Source organism: Rhea americana, unplaced genomic scaffold, assembly GCF_003343005.1.
Source record: "Rhea americana isolate MKP2758 unplaced genomic scaffold, rheAme1 scaffold_308, whole genome shotgun sequence".
Taxonomy (NCBI): Eukaryota; Metazoa; Chordata; class Aves; order Rheiformes; family Rheidae; genus Rhea; species Rhea americana.
This window is the reverse complement of record NW_028186433.1, coordinates 541,205-558,290: the sequence shown is the minus strand read 5'-3', so window position 1 is coordinate 558,290 and position 17,086 is coordinate 541,205. Positions and strand designations below refer to the sequence as shown.

The following is a 17,086-nucleotide window of genomic DNA, read 5'->3' as shown; positions in this document are numbered from 1 at the left end:
AAAAAAAAAATAAAAGAGGGAGAGAAAAGGTCTTTCCTTCGGTATCTTGCAACCCGCTTTACCCCTCCGGAAGGGTTTTGTGCCTGCCGCTACATCGTGGGAAGTGAGAGGGGGCTGCAGTTTCTGAGCGGTTGTGATCCAGGAACAACGTCTGTTAAAATAATCTCTGCTCTTCTAATAACTCTTTAAAACTCCATTTTATAGCTCGGGACCGTATGAATCCATTTGGTTTGCTGTTTTATTGTTCCCAGAAACTGAAAGCTTCGACTGTATTTTACCTCCTACCCCGTCCCAGGCAAATATGCACAATAATCCTTTTTATATACTTCAACATTTTTTCTGCTAATGATCAGAAGATGCTTGGCACTGGAGCTGGGCATTCGGGTTTTTGAATGGAGACGGATGTCTTGAGAGTCATTGTATACAATGAACTTACTCTGTTACCCATGAAATGAAACGTGAAATCTTGCCTCGTTGAGACCACATACATGGTTTTATAATATCTGCTTAAATGTTAATAGGGAATTAAAATGTCCTTAAATAATACCAGCTCCCCYTTTTTTCCCCCTTGCAAAACATAAAATAACCAATGTATCATTCGGCTAGGTACTAATTTAAATTCTTTACCCCTTAGAAAGCAGAGGGCAGGGTTTGCATAAATGCCTCTAAATAGCATCTTCTGGAGAGCACAGCGAGCAGTGGTTATCTGAAGGAGCATCCTGCATCCCCGTATTCAGCACGTGGTCAGCAAGAGGAAAAAAATGTCCCCATGCATGCAGAAACACCTCGTGTTCCTCACTGCAGCATCGTGATGTGACTTCTAAAAAAGCGAATCTTCCCTCGCTTCGTCCCCGTCAGGAAAGTAGGTGGTCAAGGGGCAGYGTTTGAGCAGGCAATGAAAATGAAGATGCTGGCTGCACAAACTGATTCCTTAATTTTGAGATATATTCTTATTTACTTCTTTCCCGTCCTCTCCTTGGGGTCCGGGACTCGTCCAGGTTGACCAAACCGTGACACGTCAGGCCGCTGCAGAGCCGTTGTAAGACCACGTGCGGGAAGAAGCACAGCAGAGGCTTTTTAAGAGCTACCTTTCACTCTGCCCAAGGGAAAGAGAACTGATACAAAAATAGCACAGAAAAAATGTGATGTTAAAAGAAATACACTGCAACACAGAGGGGGAAAAAAAAGCCCTCTAATTAGATCTGCCACAGAGGGCCTGCTTTTGTTGTACTTTTCCACAAACCCCGCAGTGTTAGCTGTGTTGCAATGGTACAAAAATTTGCACATTTTTTACTTTTTTATTGCATCTGGTTAAACTCTGAATTAGGTACAATTACGCATGTGACTCATTCCAAGGAGAGAGATGAAACCAAGAAGACGCTTAGGATAAAACCTCAAATTTACTATTCTCCTAATTGTGTTTGACGGTTTCTTGATAACTTAGGCCAGTTATCCAGCCAAAATTGATGTTACTAAATCTGAAGTACATTTATTAACAAAAGCTGCAAGGAAACTGAATTTCGGGTACGTGGAGAATGTTTATCTGGTAATGATGCACTCTGATCCGAGCACTGGCCATAGCAAACCGCTTGCGCTGGCCTGGATGAGCYGATGACTCGTCCCCTCCCGCTTTCCTCCTCTCCCCCAAAGAGCCGATCTGCCAAGTCCGYTGGGTATCCGGGCTGCCAGATACCGGTTCCAAGTCAGATTGCTTTGTATTTGCTGTTTAGATAGGTCATGGAAACAGAATTATCTGTTTCTGTGTCATTTCCTTGGAAGAACTGCATTAGCTATTTTTGAGGAATATTATTATTATTTTTAACCCTGGTACTTTTTCTGCAATCACTGCACCTTATTMCATAGGGTGATCTTTGCCATTGAGGGAAAGCTTTCAACAGTTTAATATTATATTTTGCAAGATGAATTGATTTTGTGTRATTTTTGAAGTACTAAAGCACAGGGTTAGGAAAAAAAATCACTTCTAGCTTCTCTGTGGCCTTAGATGTCTTTATTTGCTCCTCAGTTTTAAATCAGAAGGCTAAATCTCAATTCAGCGGCCTTAAAAACTGCAGGACAGTTGCGTTGACAGTTGCAAAAATAATCCATGGGGCAGTGTGAAGTGGACGTGGCATTTCCTGCTGACCGCRGTTCGTAGTGCGCAGGGACAAGGCTCCTTGGTGTGCTTGCAGATGATGATGATGATGAAGGTTGGTAAAAGCCTTGGGGCAGTTGCGAAGTAATTCCTCAGTTCTGGTAGGTGCACAGAGACTTGTATGGATTAACAGCAACCAAGTTTTGCACCAAAAATGAATGAGGCCATGCTTTGGCCGTCGGGACGCCCGTGTCTGGCAGCGGGCAAAGGCTGCCTCTGCTCACCAGCTGGGTCTGCAGCTGCCTTCCCTCGCCTCTTAAAAGCCATTTCACAGGCAGGACAGAGGGTAAAATGCAGACTCATTAAATACATTAAAAATAATAAAAAATGCCAGCAGAACCGTTCTCCCCAGGAGACAAAAGGATTGTTTTGCCAGGAAATCGCTTGTTTATTGTAGCAACTAGAAAAATAGTCGTTTGCCTCCGAAGCTCCTTTCTGCCCATCAGCAGCCCCATCCATCAGTCGTCGGGACCGTCGTAGCCCCGTGTCTTTGCAGGCTCGCTTCTTTGGAACAAACTGAATTGACTTATTTCCCTTTATTTGCAATAAAAAAACCGACTCCTGTGTTTAAACAGGCTGGAGTTACTGGGTGAACATGACGAATGTCTTTCAGGCTTCATTCCTTTCTTTTGACCAAAACCTACATGCTGGAAAATTGATGCGATTTTGAAAGATTTTCAGCCTTTGCATTGAAGGAACTTTTTTTAATCGCACAAGTTGGCAAGTGCTGGCAAAATTATGCTCCCCAGAAACCATCGTGAGCCCCAGCATTGCTAACCAGCCTCTCACTTGCTAGCTGGTGTTACCGGGATGGTTTCCAGAATCGGGCTCTGCTGCAGTGACTGGCTGTCCATAATTTAGGCTCCAGAAACCTGATTTTGTTTTGAAAACCTTCCTGTATGTTACAGCAAGAAGAGCCTAAAGCCTGCGAGTAGCAATGGAGACATAGGAGTGATGCGTGCGAGATGTTTTTCTAGTGGTCTAATAACTGTGGCTTTTATTTAAGAGATTAAATGAAATAATACAGGATTGAAACTATTCCAAAAGAGGTTATTGAGGACTTTTTTTTGAAAAAAAAAGGAGACTGCAAGTCAAATTTGCTAATGATCCCATGGTAACACTGCTCTATTCAAGGACTAATGTGACTTTTCATGAAAATTTTGTACTTTTTTGTTGGCAAAAAAATAGGCAGAAAGTAATGATTCAACCTTTGTTATATGAATAGAGAAAACGGAGCTTCTTTCAGTTTGCAGCTACGTTGAATGCTCTTGTACGAAGAAAATAATCTACCAGCAAGATTAATGTTTGTGGTCATCCTTGATGGCTTGGTATGCGCTTGGGAGAATTAAAATGGGACTGGAGTAGCCCTGAATGCATAGATTAAGGGGGAGAAATACTGCTCTTCAGCAGCTGCTGTCAGTATATATATACATATATACATAAACATACATACTTTTTATACATATATATATATATATATATATATATATATATATAAAAGTGTAGAAGGGATCTAGGGATGAGGCATGGGCACAGCCGTATGCTGCTGTGGGTGCTCACTGTGGCTTTTTTCCCCTTCAGTTTTATCCTTCAGTTTTCCTGTTGCGCTTCAGCACGGGCAGTTGCCCTGTAGATGCTCGTTTGCACTGCAAAAAGGGGACATAAATTGCGCGAGTCGGTACGCAAAGCGGCGCCCTGCGTTGGCCCGTGCCACCGCGGTGCACAAGAAGCCGCAACCCAAATCCTGGAGAGGCCCTGAGCAGATTGCAGTGGGTTTAGTGCTTGCAGAAAATAACTTCCATCCACCGTAAATCCACATCTTTCTAATTGCAGCATTTCGGCTTTAATCTGCTTCTTCACAGTGAGCATCTAATCAAGTTTATAAGAGTAGAGGAGCATGAAGGACATCTAAAAACAGACTTGGATAGTTTTCTCTTTTTTTCCCTCACTCCTACTGTCTACCTTTTGTCCAAGTAATGGGATGCTGGCAAAAACCAAATAGTTAACGTTTCCTAACTTCCCATCGCTGTCCTTTTATTTATTTATTTTTTTTTTTTTTTGAGTTCTTGTAAATACCATTCAGCCACTTTTAAAAACACCATTTAAAATTGCTACCAAATTTAAGCACCTCACCGAAAGCCCTTGCTGCAGCCTCTAAATCTTGCTGAGCTTTGGACCGCAGCAAGATCTCGTTAAGGTTTTTACACGGTAATTGGGCACTGTACGAAGAAGGGCTTGGCTGAGTTTTGCAATGTTCTGCCTTTCGGGAGTGCTAAATTGTTTTGTCCCATGTTGTGGGACGAGGAGGTGGGGTTGCAAGCTAGAGAGCTAGCTCAAAATACTGCCCCCTTGCACAGTGAAAGCCTGAATGTTGGCTTTACAGGCAGTCTTTGAAGAAGTCATTTAATTAATTATTTCAATTTACAATAATAATGTTATTATGGTAAGTGACCAAACACTAAAGGGAATGAATTAGAAATTGCAGTTGTTTCATTTATCATTCACTTATCCCCCTGGGACCTTCTTTATGCTGCAAAATTATAACAGCAACATAGCAGAAAAGCAATATCAGTTCAAAACAAAATACTGAAGAGCTGAATGTTGACAGGGTGATTTGCATTGGTTTAATAAGAATTATGGACATGTTTATCAGAACAAGAATGGATCTGGTGATCTGCAGAGCCTTTTCACTTGTTTTTATCAGAATTTCCTATTTAAAATTGGGAATAGCATTTCCAAGGAGTTGAATCTTCATTCGTTCGTGTTACGATATTCTGTAAGCTGTGCGGCTGAAAGGTGCTCTGAAAGGGCAAAACCGCGTTTGGCTTGGATGGAAACGCTTCCTGCAGGACGGGTAGATTCGGATACGTACGGTTCCGAGCTTGTCCTCTTTAAACCACATTTTGTCCTATCTCCCAATCATCAGTTATCACTGGATAAGAAATCATTATTCCTTGCACTGATTGATGCAGCTTGGTGGCAAATGTTAAGTCTAGTCATCGCTCTCTCACGTGGCCCGGAGACTTTTTCTCATCAACCCATGAGCCACTCTCCTATTCCCTTTCATAATGAAATTCGATATTAAAAATATTTGTAATCGTAGAGTCACTGGGGAGGAGGGGGAAGTGTTACTTAAAGAGCCGATCACTGAAATGAGCATTGGGAACGTCACATTGGGAAGAAATGTGGTTTTTATTCCAACCACACACATTCATACAGCGATGGCACCTTCAGCAGAGACCAATAAATTATGCCTCTTTAATCTAACGTTGTAAAGAAAATGAAACCCTCCCATGAGCAAATAACGTTGAAATAGTAAAATCTTCTTCTTCAGTTCAGACTGGCATTTTTCTCGCTTGCTCCTGTGGTTTCGCTTGTCTGAAGGTTTGATTTTTCTGCCGCTAATTCTGGCCTCACGAATAGCTCAACGTTAGCACCCAAATCAAGCGGGTCTGAACTGAAGAGGAGCTTGTGGGCTCGGGCGCGACGCGCGCGCGGGAAACGCCGGCCACCTCCGTTCCTCCACGTGCCGCTGGCGGCGGGGAGAACTTCAGGTCAGGTCTGGGAGTTCCTCCGTGTCTGTTGGCCGGTGACCAAACCGCCGCGGATGCCGTGGGGCGGGAGGGGACGTTGCCGAGGCGTCGCGTCGCTCCGGGCTGCGGGGAGCGACAGTGCCGGCTGCTTCGCAATGCCTTGTCGTATCTACGCCTGCGGAAGTAGCGTTTTTCTTAGGGAGCAAGGTGATTTGAGTAAAGCTTCTCAAAGAGTATTTTACGCTTGCTTTTTTTTTTCCCGTCTGCTGTTGGATATACGGCCCATTGAGGTCAAAAATTGGTAATTCAGCCGTTGGCTTCCCTCGTCTCAGTCTGTATTTAGCTAACGCAGTTATAAAAATGTGTATTTTATTGAAAAAAAAGGGAAAAAAAAGGGAAAATAGCCAAATGCTAAGTGTCAAAGCCGGGTGCGACCCACTTGTTTGCTCTCTCGTGGCAGCCACCAGCTCGGCCCACTTGGAGGACCTCGCGTACCTGGACGAGCAGCGGCACACTCCCCTCCGGACGTCGCTGCGGATGCCGCGGCAGAGCGTGGCGGGCGCCCGCGCCCAGCAGGACCTGCGAGGTAGGAGCGAGCCCGCCGCCGCCGCGCTCCCCGGCTTTCCTTCCGGGCGGGGAGAGCCGAACGTCAGGTCGTGCCGCTCGCGCTCGGGTCGGCTTGGAGCGACGCTCCGCGCCGGAAACCCGCTCCCTCCTCGCCCCGAAGCGCTGCGGGGGGTTACGCGGCCCTACGGGAGGTTCCTGCTGGCTCGCTCTGGGTCTCTTTGGAGAATTTCTGCTCGCTGCTGCGCCATGAGGCTAATTCGTTCTTGCTTGTCTATGAAACTCCTGTTTTCTGGGTAACGTGTTACGTCTTTCCTTCGGGAAGCTGCCCAGGTGCCGCAGGGGAGGAAATCCGGCGTCGGCGCTGCATCCGGGGCCGCGTTTCAGTGCGGTGATCCGTGGCCTCTTTTAGCGTTGGGGTTTCTGCAAAACACCCAAGCCCCTCGGGGAGAGAAAAAGCAAAAACAAAACAACAACAAAAAAAACCCCAAAAAGAGAAGAAAGTGGTTTGGTGTCTTTTTGGATCGCAGTTTGTAATCAGATCATATTGGCTGCTGAGGCKCTTATACAAATGCGTTAGCAGGGAGTCGGTGAAGAAGCAAACTTTGACAGACCAAATTTCCATATGTTCGCAGCGAGGCGCTTGCCAAGCCGTCGCGATTTGCAGCGGTCGCATCCAAAACATGAAACTTTATTGTAGGAACAGGATCAAGTTGTTTTCCAGACGCTCTTTTTTAAAAAACATGTAACACTACATATTGGTTTCCCCCTCCCCCTTTTGCTATTTCTTTGCACGAGCACGGCAGCAGTGTTTCATCTTTGGAGTTTGCTTCTGCATCTCGGCGAGGTGGGAAGCTATTTTTGAAAAGAGAGGGAAGAGGATGTGAAAAAAAATGAAACCACCACTATTTGGAAATATTTTTTCATTGAATGTGTAGAGTTTTTTCACTCCAAATACTACAAGTTGCAAATATTACCTTGAAATCACCGCGATCTGGGCTGTGGCAATAGCCGACTTTGTTCCAGCTGGAAATCCTAACCTCAGGTTTAGCTTTAATATCTCTGCTCTTGGTGCTCTGCTGAAAGAGTGAAGCAATTGCTGGCCTTGTATCTAGTGGCACACGTTGCAGCCTGTTTATTTTGTTCCCAGCATTTAAAAACCCTAGTGCAGAGGCATTAAATGTGGGACCCTCCTTGCTATTTCTTGTGCCTGATAAATCAGTTATAAATCAGGTTTGGCGTTTTTTTTTTTTTTTTTAACCAGGAGAACAAYTTTGCAGTTGCATCCTGAAGGCCCGGAGCATTAGGAGTATTTCGTAGCAGTGGCAGGTTTTTAGCAGGAGAGCGAATGCTCTTCCCATTTTCCTATTTTGAGCCAGCAGGATTTAAAGCTGTTTTGGGCTATTGTAACTTAATGTGCAGGATGATGGTCGTGATGCACCTSGGAGTTCAGAAGCAGATGGCAACCAAATTATATGGTATTAGAGCAACCCTACTGTTGCCGTCATGGCTTTTTTTTTTCTCCAAAGAGAAAAATTGTTGCTGATACAATATGCAGCAAATTGTGTTGTTTAGGTAAGATTTGGAGGGGAAAAGTGGCTGATGGACGTATTCTAGCATATGCAAACTCAACCATTACAGTGGAAAAGGACTATTTCCCAATGAAAGCAGTATGGTAGTACCATGTTTTCATTCATTTCACTTTCCATTATAATTTTCTCTTTTTTCCCGCTGGCATCTATTTCAGGCTGTAACCTTTGAGTGAGACTTTTCCCGCTGTTGCTAAAACCTGCTAAAAAATAGTTCAGCTTTTTCAGGCATGCAGTCCATGGAAAGCTTCAGAGTGATGGATGGGAACACTTCAGATGACACTTAAAAGAAGTCATGGTCTAAAGCAAGTAAAGGAAATAAACTCATGCGCATAAATAATTTAATCCTTCTTATTTAATGAAGAATTRGGGTAGATGCTGATTGGTATCACTGTGCTATTCCAAACTGTAGTAAATACTGAAGCACTTCTGGCCTGTGTTTCTTCTCAGCCTCTTGGCAACATCCAGGCTACGCGTCTTAGTCCCGTACGGGCTGATCCGTGGGCCCCTGGGGAACAGTAAAATGGCAACAGAAACACAGCTCRAACAAAGCAGAAAACAAATAACGACCTGCGGACGCTGAGTGCCAGCRCAGCTGAGAAAAAAATCCCACGTGAAGAGCGAGGCATCTGCAAAAGAAATGATTCCTGGACAAGAGTCCTGCAGCAAAGTAAAATAACTCAGAATTCCCTTGGCGTGGCCAAGAGCGACCCGCGCGCTGAAGCGGGACGGCCCTTCGCACCGCTGCCRCCACGTTTCGGCCCGACGGCTTCTGTTCAGCCACTCACGTATTASAGCCAGCTTTAGTTTGATGTAGTTGATGTTTTCGGCAATGTTTTCACGTTCATCAATGTCTGATGTAATTGATGGAGGCGCAGTTGGAGGCGCAGCGGACAGGGCTGGCGATTGGGGTAGGTTCGTTGGGCTCTGCAGAAGTTTGCACAGGTTTTGTCCCATCTCCTCTGCTGGCAGGACGAATTCCCTCCACCAGACCTCTTGTTTCTAAGTTAGAAACAAGAYGACTTGTTTCTGAGTTTCGAGGCATTATTGTGGCACCAACATGCGTTATCTGTTGGAAGCCGTGGAAGTGTTTTTTGTACTCTTCGTTAACTTCACGTTGCCTGCAACGCTGCTCAAGGCTTGCGTGTGCATCTCGCACGCGAGGCGGAACCGCGTATGCATCCGTCTGCATCGAGGCRACATGTAGCCCAAGCTCATCAAGCGTCCGCTAGAATATAGATCTCGAGCGGCGTCCCGTGAGCGTGCGCTGGTCTTGCCTGGAGTGTCCCAGTGAGGTCTGCTGATCCCCAGGGTGCGTGGGGCCACCGCACGAACAGGCAGGAAGTTTCTCCARTATTAAGACGAGACAAAAGCAAATGCTGGAAGCAGCATTTGTATCTGGATTGAGTTGTGCCGTTTAAATTTTGCCAATTAGYGTTACAGGCGCTAAAGGCTACTGGACGACCTTTACACCAGTCTGCATTTTTTAAAACAAAATCTTCTGCATGGGAAGATTGAGGTAAAATCWGTATTTTCCCCATACTTTCCAGCTTCCCTTTCCCCACCGGTCAGCTACCTCCTCGTGTAAAATCCTTTGAACTCGTTCGATGGAAAAAGCTATGAGTGAGGCAGATATTTTTAACAACAAACCAGCGGGCTCTACRCAGGCTTATTTCTTTTTCACCCTTTGCAACGAAAAGCCGTCCGAGAAAGACGGAATAGCGATTCGCTGGGGGGGTTCTGCTCTGCTGGCATCAGCGTTCATGCCGCTCCCCTGTCGTTTCTCCTTYGCAGTGCGCTTTGCGCCTTACCGGCCTCCCGACATCTCCCTGAAGCCGCTGCTCTTCGAGGTGCCCAGCATCACGACGGAGTCGGTGTTCGTCGGCCGCGACTGGGTGTTCCACGAGATAGACGCGCAGCTGCAGAGCTCCAACGCCAGCGTCAACCGCGGGGTCGTGATCGTTGGCAACATCGGGTTCGGGAAAACCGCCATCATCTCCAGATTGGTTGCCCTCAGCTGCCATGGCACGCGCATGAGGCAGATTGCGTCTGATAGCCCACATGCCTCTCCGAAACGTAAGTCCTGTGGGACGCGGGTCTTCAAAACTCGGAGACCTTTTCTGTTTACTTCTGTAATTTTTTGGCTGAAAAGATTCTGTTGCTCTTCAACCCCAGTAAATCATTTTAGGGTTTGTTGCCAAATCTGCGCCTCTGGAAGCACCCATCAGCAATATTTATACTACTCTTGTTCCAAATCTACTCTTACAAGAGTCAAAATAAGTCTGTCTGCTATTTTTCTGACATGGAAATATCACAGATCCTCTCTGCTTAACAGAAAAACTCTGGTTGTAATTGCCAGGATTTCATTATTATAAATCTGTGCCGAACCATCACATCCTCCTTCCCGTACGGTTGATTTTGTGTCATGGTGTAAAGGTTTAGAGGAGGCCGCACGCTCCACAGAGGAGTAGAGGTGGGAGCCCTACCTCTTGCGGTCCTGTCCCGCTCGCGTCACTCTGGGCCGACGCRTTCGCAGGTGGGGCTGACAGCACTTCCGAACCGCACGGTTCTCGGTGAGTGAGTAAGACAGGAATAAAAATACCGGGTTAGACACCTGAAGGTATCTTCAAGGATCTAGGTCACTATATCTCAGTGAAGCTGTCACTAAATCTGTTTGCTGCATTCGAGTGTCTTACCATGTAGAAACATCTGAAATGTCACCAAATGYTGGCATGTTGAATAATGTCACTTGTCAGAGCTAAATGAACAATGTGTAGTGAAAGGCAGGGCTTGTTTCTATATTTTAGCTACGGCCCTGCAGTGCACCAACCGTACATCTCCCCAGTCTTTTTAGAGGGATTGTGGAGATTAAAGAGACTGTACTTGACTGTTTTCAGAATAAAAGCTTGGCTGTTTTCAGTGAGAAAGAGCCCTGCCTCTTTCGTGCACGAAGGACAGAGAAAAGATCCTTGCTCGTACCAAACGCACCGTCTTTCAGTTCCCACCTTGGCGCGTCCGTGAAGCTGGAAGGTGAATGACTCCCCAGCATTAGCTATTGGGATACAAGCCCTCAGAATCGATCCACAAATTGGACTTTATTTCCAAAAGAGCTCAGAAGTCCTTGTCTAGCAAGAGAAGATAAGAACTGTAATGAAAATGCCCCTGATTTTCTTTTCACACACTGAAACAGATTTCTGCTTTGCWTAATGAAAATTTGTGTTTAATAATAAAAACTGATCAGGTGACCTGACTGTACTACAGCAGTTGTGTTATCAGTGTGAGCAAACTGGCATAAATACAGCCCGTTGCTGGTGGTTCCTGTCTCTCAAAGATAATACAGGTGAAGRTGCTGTCACATGCTCAAAATCAAGAATGTGCATCATGGCCTGTGCATCCAAGATTTAATTACGTAGGCAGTGGTCCTCCTCCTCTGTTGTTTACCGTTAAATGAACTATGATTTGCCTTATGATTTCAAGTCAAACTCAAGTATATGTTGTAGCGCTCTATTCAGGAACATCCTCGATCAGTAGAGTCTGCACTTAAGAAATCAGTAATTGTGCATTAGTAAATACTGCATGTTCTGCTATCATTCAAAAGTATTCTGAAAGAGTACCTACTTGCTTAAAAATGAGTAGTTTCAAAACGTTAACCACAAAGGCCAGGTAAATGGATTATTACTGCAAGCTAATGGTGAAGCTGATTTCTGCTTTACCAGGCAAAAGGAACTGCTGAAATGCAATAGAAAGCAGTTAAATGTWATAGAGATGGTTTCAGTATAATTCATTATTTGCTTGCAAGCCTTTTCCAGTTCCTTGTGCTGTTCTGAGTTTCTCTCAATTTCCTACTCTGTCTCTGGTCACTTTAATGGTCTGCAGATAGCTACGCTAGCTATGGCCATTTAGGTGTGTTGCAGAATGGTCACGTAATTCAGCAAAATTGGTTGTCTCCACTGAAGAAAAATTCAGAACCAAATTAACAATTGATAGTTTGCAATGAGGGAAGGTCTCCTGGCAGACCTGCAGACTAGGAGATCCTTGCACTAAGATATACCATACTTGAAGACAGACTATACTTTTCAGGAACGTGCAATTCACTCAGTAAAGGTGCTTATTTTAAAATCACTTCAGTTGCTGTGGAAGAGATGACTAAGGCAAGCTCAGAGCTTTATCTAAACAGACCTTCCTGTGTTGATTCCCAACAAAATTTCTTCGGGAGCTTTTGTGTTGGGTGGACCAAGACCATGGTCTACCACTGCCAGAAGTCCCGAAAGATGCTTGTGGATCGTATGGTGACTACCGTGAATGCACTGCTAGAAAACATGAGCAGTGTGGTGTGTAGTGATGATGTTGCTCATGCTTATACTGTAGCAATGATCCTGTAACAATTCATAACGTCTTTCCTTGGGACAGATGTGGATGCAAACAGAGAGCTGCCCTTGACACAGCCGCCTTCTGCCCACTCTTCAATCACCAGCGGGAGCTGCCCTGGGACCCCTGAAATGCGCCGCCGCCAGGAAGAGGCCATGCGGAGACTTGCTTCGCAGGTACGGAAAAATGCGTTTTTTTCAGTGTTTTAGTCCTTGGGAAAATGTCGAGTTTAATGAAAGCTCTTGGAAGGTCTCCTGTTTTGTGTCACTTTGTGCACTGGAAAATGTGTGTGTTCAGGTGATTACGGAAAGGATATAAGGAAAATCTTCTGGAACCAGTTTGGTTGCCCAAGGAAAGCTCTTTTGGTAAAATGAAATTCCCATTACATCGAGTACATTCCCTTTCTACTCTAACAGTTTATCTTTCGCAGCCATTGTACTTTATCATTGCAGCAAGAGGCATRTTATGATATGACATAGCTACCAGAACAGTTGTTATTTTTACTAAATAGTGAAAACAAAACTGCTAAGTGACCAGTGTTTTGTTTTGAAGGGAGCAGGTACTGTGAACGTTACTGCTATGTGGTGCCCTCCCGCAGAGTTTGGAAAAGTTGACAAAAGAGGTTGTAGTCCTCTGAGTGATACACAAATCATTTGCTGTTTTGACAAAAGTGGATTGCATATAACAGTGTTACTTACTGTGAGATTTACAGCTTGAATTTTATTGTATTACTGACATTTAGCCCTGCTTTTGTGCTGGTGGGAAGGTGCCATTATATTGCTTTGAAATCCGAGGAGCTTGCTCCTCCTACACATTTTGAGAGGATGTGAGCAGTTTCTGCTTTCCTGTTGCCGGCTCCTACTTTGGAGAAGAAAATATCTAGGRAAGACTTTGCTCTAAATTATTGCCAGGCCTTGTTTTGCTTGGCTTTTTGTGCCAGATACTGTCTTGTCCTATCTGTTTCCTCCTGCATCCAGATGGCAAGGCAGAGAGCAAGAGATATCTGTGTAAATAAATGCTAAAGCTTGCATGGATAGTCTCCTCTTCCACGTAGATGTCTTGAAAGGAGCACAGTGGTCAGCTCTGCTTTTGTTCAGAGCACATTAGTCATCGTATTCCCTGTAAATCTTAAACATTACAGACTACTATAAAGGCTGGTAAAGTGTTCTGTCTCTGCTTGAAATACCTCATCTAGCTAGACTTTTTTTCCCTTGAGTGCTTAAGTAATCCTGTTGGGTATCTAATTGATAAATGGTTACAGTTTTAGCTTCAGTTTCCTCCAAGTCAAGCTAAGGGCTGTAACTTTTTCAAACAGAGCRTCACACCCCATGCATACGTTATGTTTTTTGCATCTCTGATCAACAGAGAAAAAAGTAAGAAATACTCTTGATAACCAAAAATAAAATAAAAGTAGGTCACGATAGCTTGGCTGTAGACCCATTTAGGAAAGGCTTTCAAAGAGCAGTCGATCCGCTTGCCAGAATTTTTGCAAAACAGATCATGTAGTTTGCTGTCAGAACATAACAAATGCGTTTGGAAGATGTACTAGCTCTTGTCCTAGGAGCAGGAATACAGATTGTTAGTGTGATTGTTAATCTTGCAGTAAATGCTGACTACTGTAAATGTTGACTGATTCCAGAAATAACTGTCACTGGCTTCCAAGCATGAGGCCTTCAAGGAAAGACCAACGCCAAGGCTGATTACTTGACCTTAGGATTCTTGGAATCATTTATTTTACTGGAATAGCAGACACAACATGCAAAACTCACGAAAAGCTTCATACCGTTTAGCARACAGGTCCTGGGATGAGTCAGAGAAGTAGCAGTATGGCTTGATTCAGCGTTGGGAGACCTCGGGTCTGTTSCCAGCTTCGCCGTTAGCCTGGTTGGGATCCTTGGAGAGCTCGCTTCTCATCTCCCTGCCTCCATTTCTCTGGCCGTTAACAGAAAAATACAGATAATGGTCSTTTGATATCTGATATCTGATGCCGAGAAGAATATGTAACTAGGTGTTACTTGGTTTCTCTCRATTCACAAAAGCAGTCATCTTCCAGGTAGTGCTGATGTCCATGCCTGCATGAAATCATGCATTAAAATCAAGCACATGCCTAAATCCTGATTGACCTTCATTTCCTATCATAAGGAGTCATTCTACTGAAAATGTAGGAGGTTTTTTGGCTTGTTTGGTTTTTGTCTTTTTTTTGAGTTCCATCTTCCTGCTGGTCGTTCTTTTTCATAAGCAACAATTCTGTTTTTATTACATGAAAACGTTTTCCAGGACTGCTGTACAGCTTGTAGCAAACAGTAAGTTTGATGGATTATCAAGCCTTCGGGAACTTAGATARAGGCAGATAAAATGTTTTAGGATGTTTGTCAGATTGATAGTTGGAAGCTTTGTGTTAGTGCACTCTTAGTAACCTCCTGTACTACTCGGCACCACTGACGAATACTTGCTGTCAACAGCAGATAAAATGATCTGCTTAGAAGGAACTGTGCCGTGTGATGTCCTCCAAGATAAAATAAACACTGGCTGTTCAAGCCCAGCTGCGTTTTTTGAAGTCTCTGAGTGACATTGTGGAGAAAAAGGATTGCTGACCTGACAACAGAATTGMAAATCCATTAAAACAACAGCTTTGAGCTCTTTGGTCTGCGTGTGATCACCTCRCTGAGAAAGTTGGTCACAGGCATCTAACCTGTCTTTGAAAGATCATGGAAGTTTGTTGTTGCTATAAGCTTTGAAGGTACTGAAGCTCTAAGCAGAGCGCATACCCTGAGCTGTCTTTAGAGACAATATTAGAAATATTCATTTGAAATGAGTTAGCCATCTAATCTGGATGCCTGATGCCTCATTCTCCATGTGGCATTTTGTGGGGCGTTCTAGGAAAAAACCTCCATGGAGGCAGGCTAAAGACTGTCCAAAGTCTAACCTAAAAAACAAAAGGCTGGAGAGGGTGGAAGGTGCAATATCCTTTGATGCAAGAGAAAGGGAGAGAAGAGCACGTTCCTGTATCGGTCGCARTGGAATAAAACAGTTCCTAATGGCCTACTTGAAACAGCTTTGTTCAACCAGCTGAAATAAAAAGAGCCCAAGGAAACGAAGGAGAGACTTGACCCTTAGGTTAATGTGACATTTCTCGTCCGATGCATAGAAAAATATTTCTTGGACGTACATTAGATAGTTGCATGAGGACTACAGTCAGAACTGAAGCAGAGAGGGAAGTGTTGACAGTGATGGACAACCACAATTGTCAGGAATATTTTAAGAGATATATAAAACATGTGAGAAAACAGAGCTAAGTACAGATGTTCCACCTCTGCTTGCGCGGCGCAGTGAAGAATGTKCTTGGGTTGTGCTGTGGCCCTTGCGATAACAAGAAATGCAGAGCATTGTGAAAGTGGATTAATAATATGCTCAAAGRTTTAAGAAAGTGTTGGCAGAGGCTGCAGCGTGCTGGTGGGAAGCATGCCGTCTCTCTCACCCACTCTGTTCCTTCTGCAAATGTCACTTACCCCCAAAACTCCAAAGTTGTGCATTTATGATGACAGAAATGAAAGGTGAACAGTTGTTTTTCCTCCTCTGGATTATTCAGGGTTGTACTTTTCTGTCTGTTTTTCGTGCAGTAAGTTCTTTGGGGGCAAGAGTTGCTTTTAGCTTTTGTTGTCAGAGATGAGATTAATTATAAAAACAACGAAGCAAATGCTGCCTAGCAGGAGCTCCACTCAGACCGTCTTTCCAGCTTCCTTGCCATGCTGGAAAAGAGCAGTGTTTTGTTGTATTCTTAGGGAGCGATTTGAAGTCATCCATGTTTTCTAGTCCAGTGATCATCAGCAAATTAATTGAGAATAAAAATGCTTAGAAATGAGCCAGTTCAGAAAAACAGTATCAGGTATAAATTTTTTCTTGCAAAAACTGTACAAGGGCGCAAGCTGTATCCAGCTTGCGTCGAAGTTACCTGAAGTTATCCCTACCTAGAGGAGAAAAACATCCCAGCATGTGGTGGACTGCCGCTGAGGTGTCTAAGGTCTCAGTCTTTCACTTTGGTCAGAAATGGAGTCTGGTGGGAAAAGTTRTATACTCTTCAGGGTTTGCAGTGCATTTGGGGCATCAAGAGCTAAAGGAATTTGCCTTCCATTGCCTGGAGGAAACCTTGYTGTATATGCGACGTCGTAATACCTTTTTAGCAGAGATTTTGTGAATCAGTTTCCTGATTTACTTTTCAAAGGTAAAGTTAATCCTCTTGCCAGCAGCTGAGCTGGCACAATCCCCCCCTCCTCCTTTTTTTCCCTCCTCTCTTTCACTCCTGGGCTKCTTCTGCCTCTGAAGAAAAGCTGAGGCAATCACTGCTAATGAGCTTCCCACCGGTCGTGGTGGAGAAGAAAAGGAAGTTTGTCAGATCCCCGAGCTCAGAGCAGGGCTTACTGGGGACATCTCTCTGCTACTTTTTTYCCACCTCCTGTGGTCTGTTGGGGTTTCTACCGCAGCATGGACTAGAGAGGACTGCAGGGAAGAAGGACAAGCGAGGCAAGCTTGCCAGATCTGGCAAACTCTCAAAAGTCATGAATAAAACTACYCAGATTTCAACATCCATCTTGACACTTGCAAATAAAACATTAGCATTTCTGGCAAACTGTGCTTGCTTAGTCTTTTGTTCTAATATATATGCAGGGGTGAAGTTTGCAGGATTCCTGAATTTATTTCAAACCTGCTCTCTGCCTATGAGCAGGCTACCAGATCTTCAGCAATGCCRGTGGGTCAAGCTCGACTTGACTGCTTTGCTCCGGTAGATGCACGCCAGCTTTCCTGCTGAGCTGGCCGAGCTGTGTAGAGCTGAATACATAGCTTCATGTAGCTGTTAAATCCATCTGCTTTTATTTAGCGCT

General features: G+C 44.4%; 1 protein-coding gene across 3 annotated transcripts in view; it reads left to right on the top strand.

Annotated features, from left to right (window-relative positions):
* Positions 1-17,086, top strand: part of TANC2 (tetratricopeptide repeat, ankyrin repeat and coiled-coil containing 2) — a 238,284-nt gene that overhangs the window by 164,081 nt on the left and 57,117 nt on the right. For all 3 annotated transcript variants that reach the window (XM_085309950.1, XM_085309949.1, XM_085309948.1), the window contains exons 10-12: positions 6,146-6,271; positions 9,633-9,914; positions 12,249-12,382. In XM_085309950.1, coding sequence (XP_085166076.1) covers positions 6,146-6,271; positions 9,633-9,914; positions 12,249-12,382 — 542 coding nt within the window. The remainder of the gene's footprint in view (positions 1-6,145; positions 6,272-9,632; positions 9,915-12,248; positions 12,383-17,086) is intronic.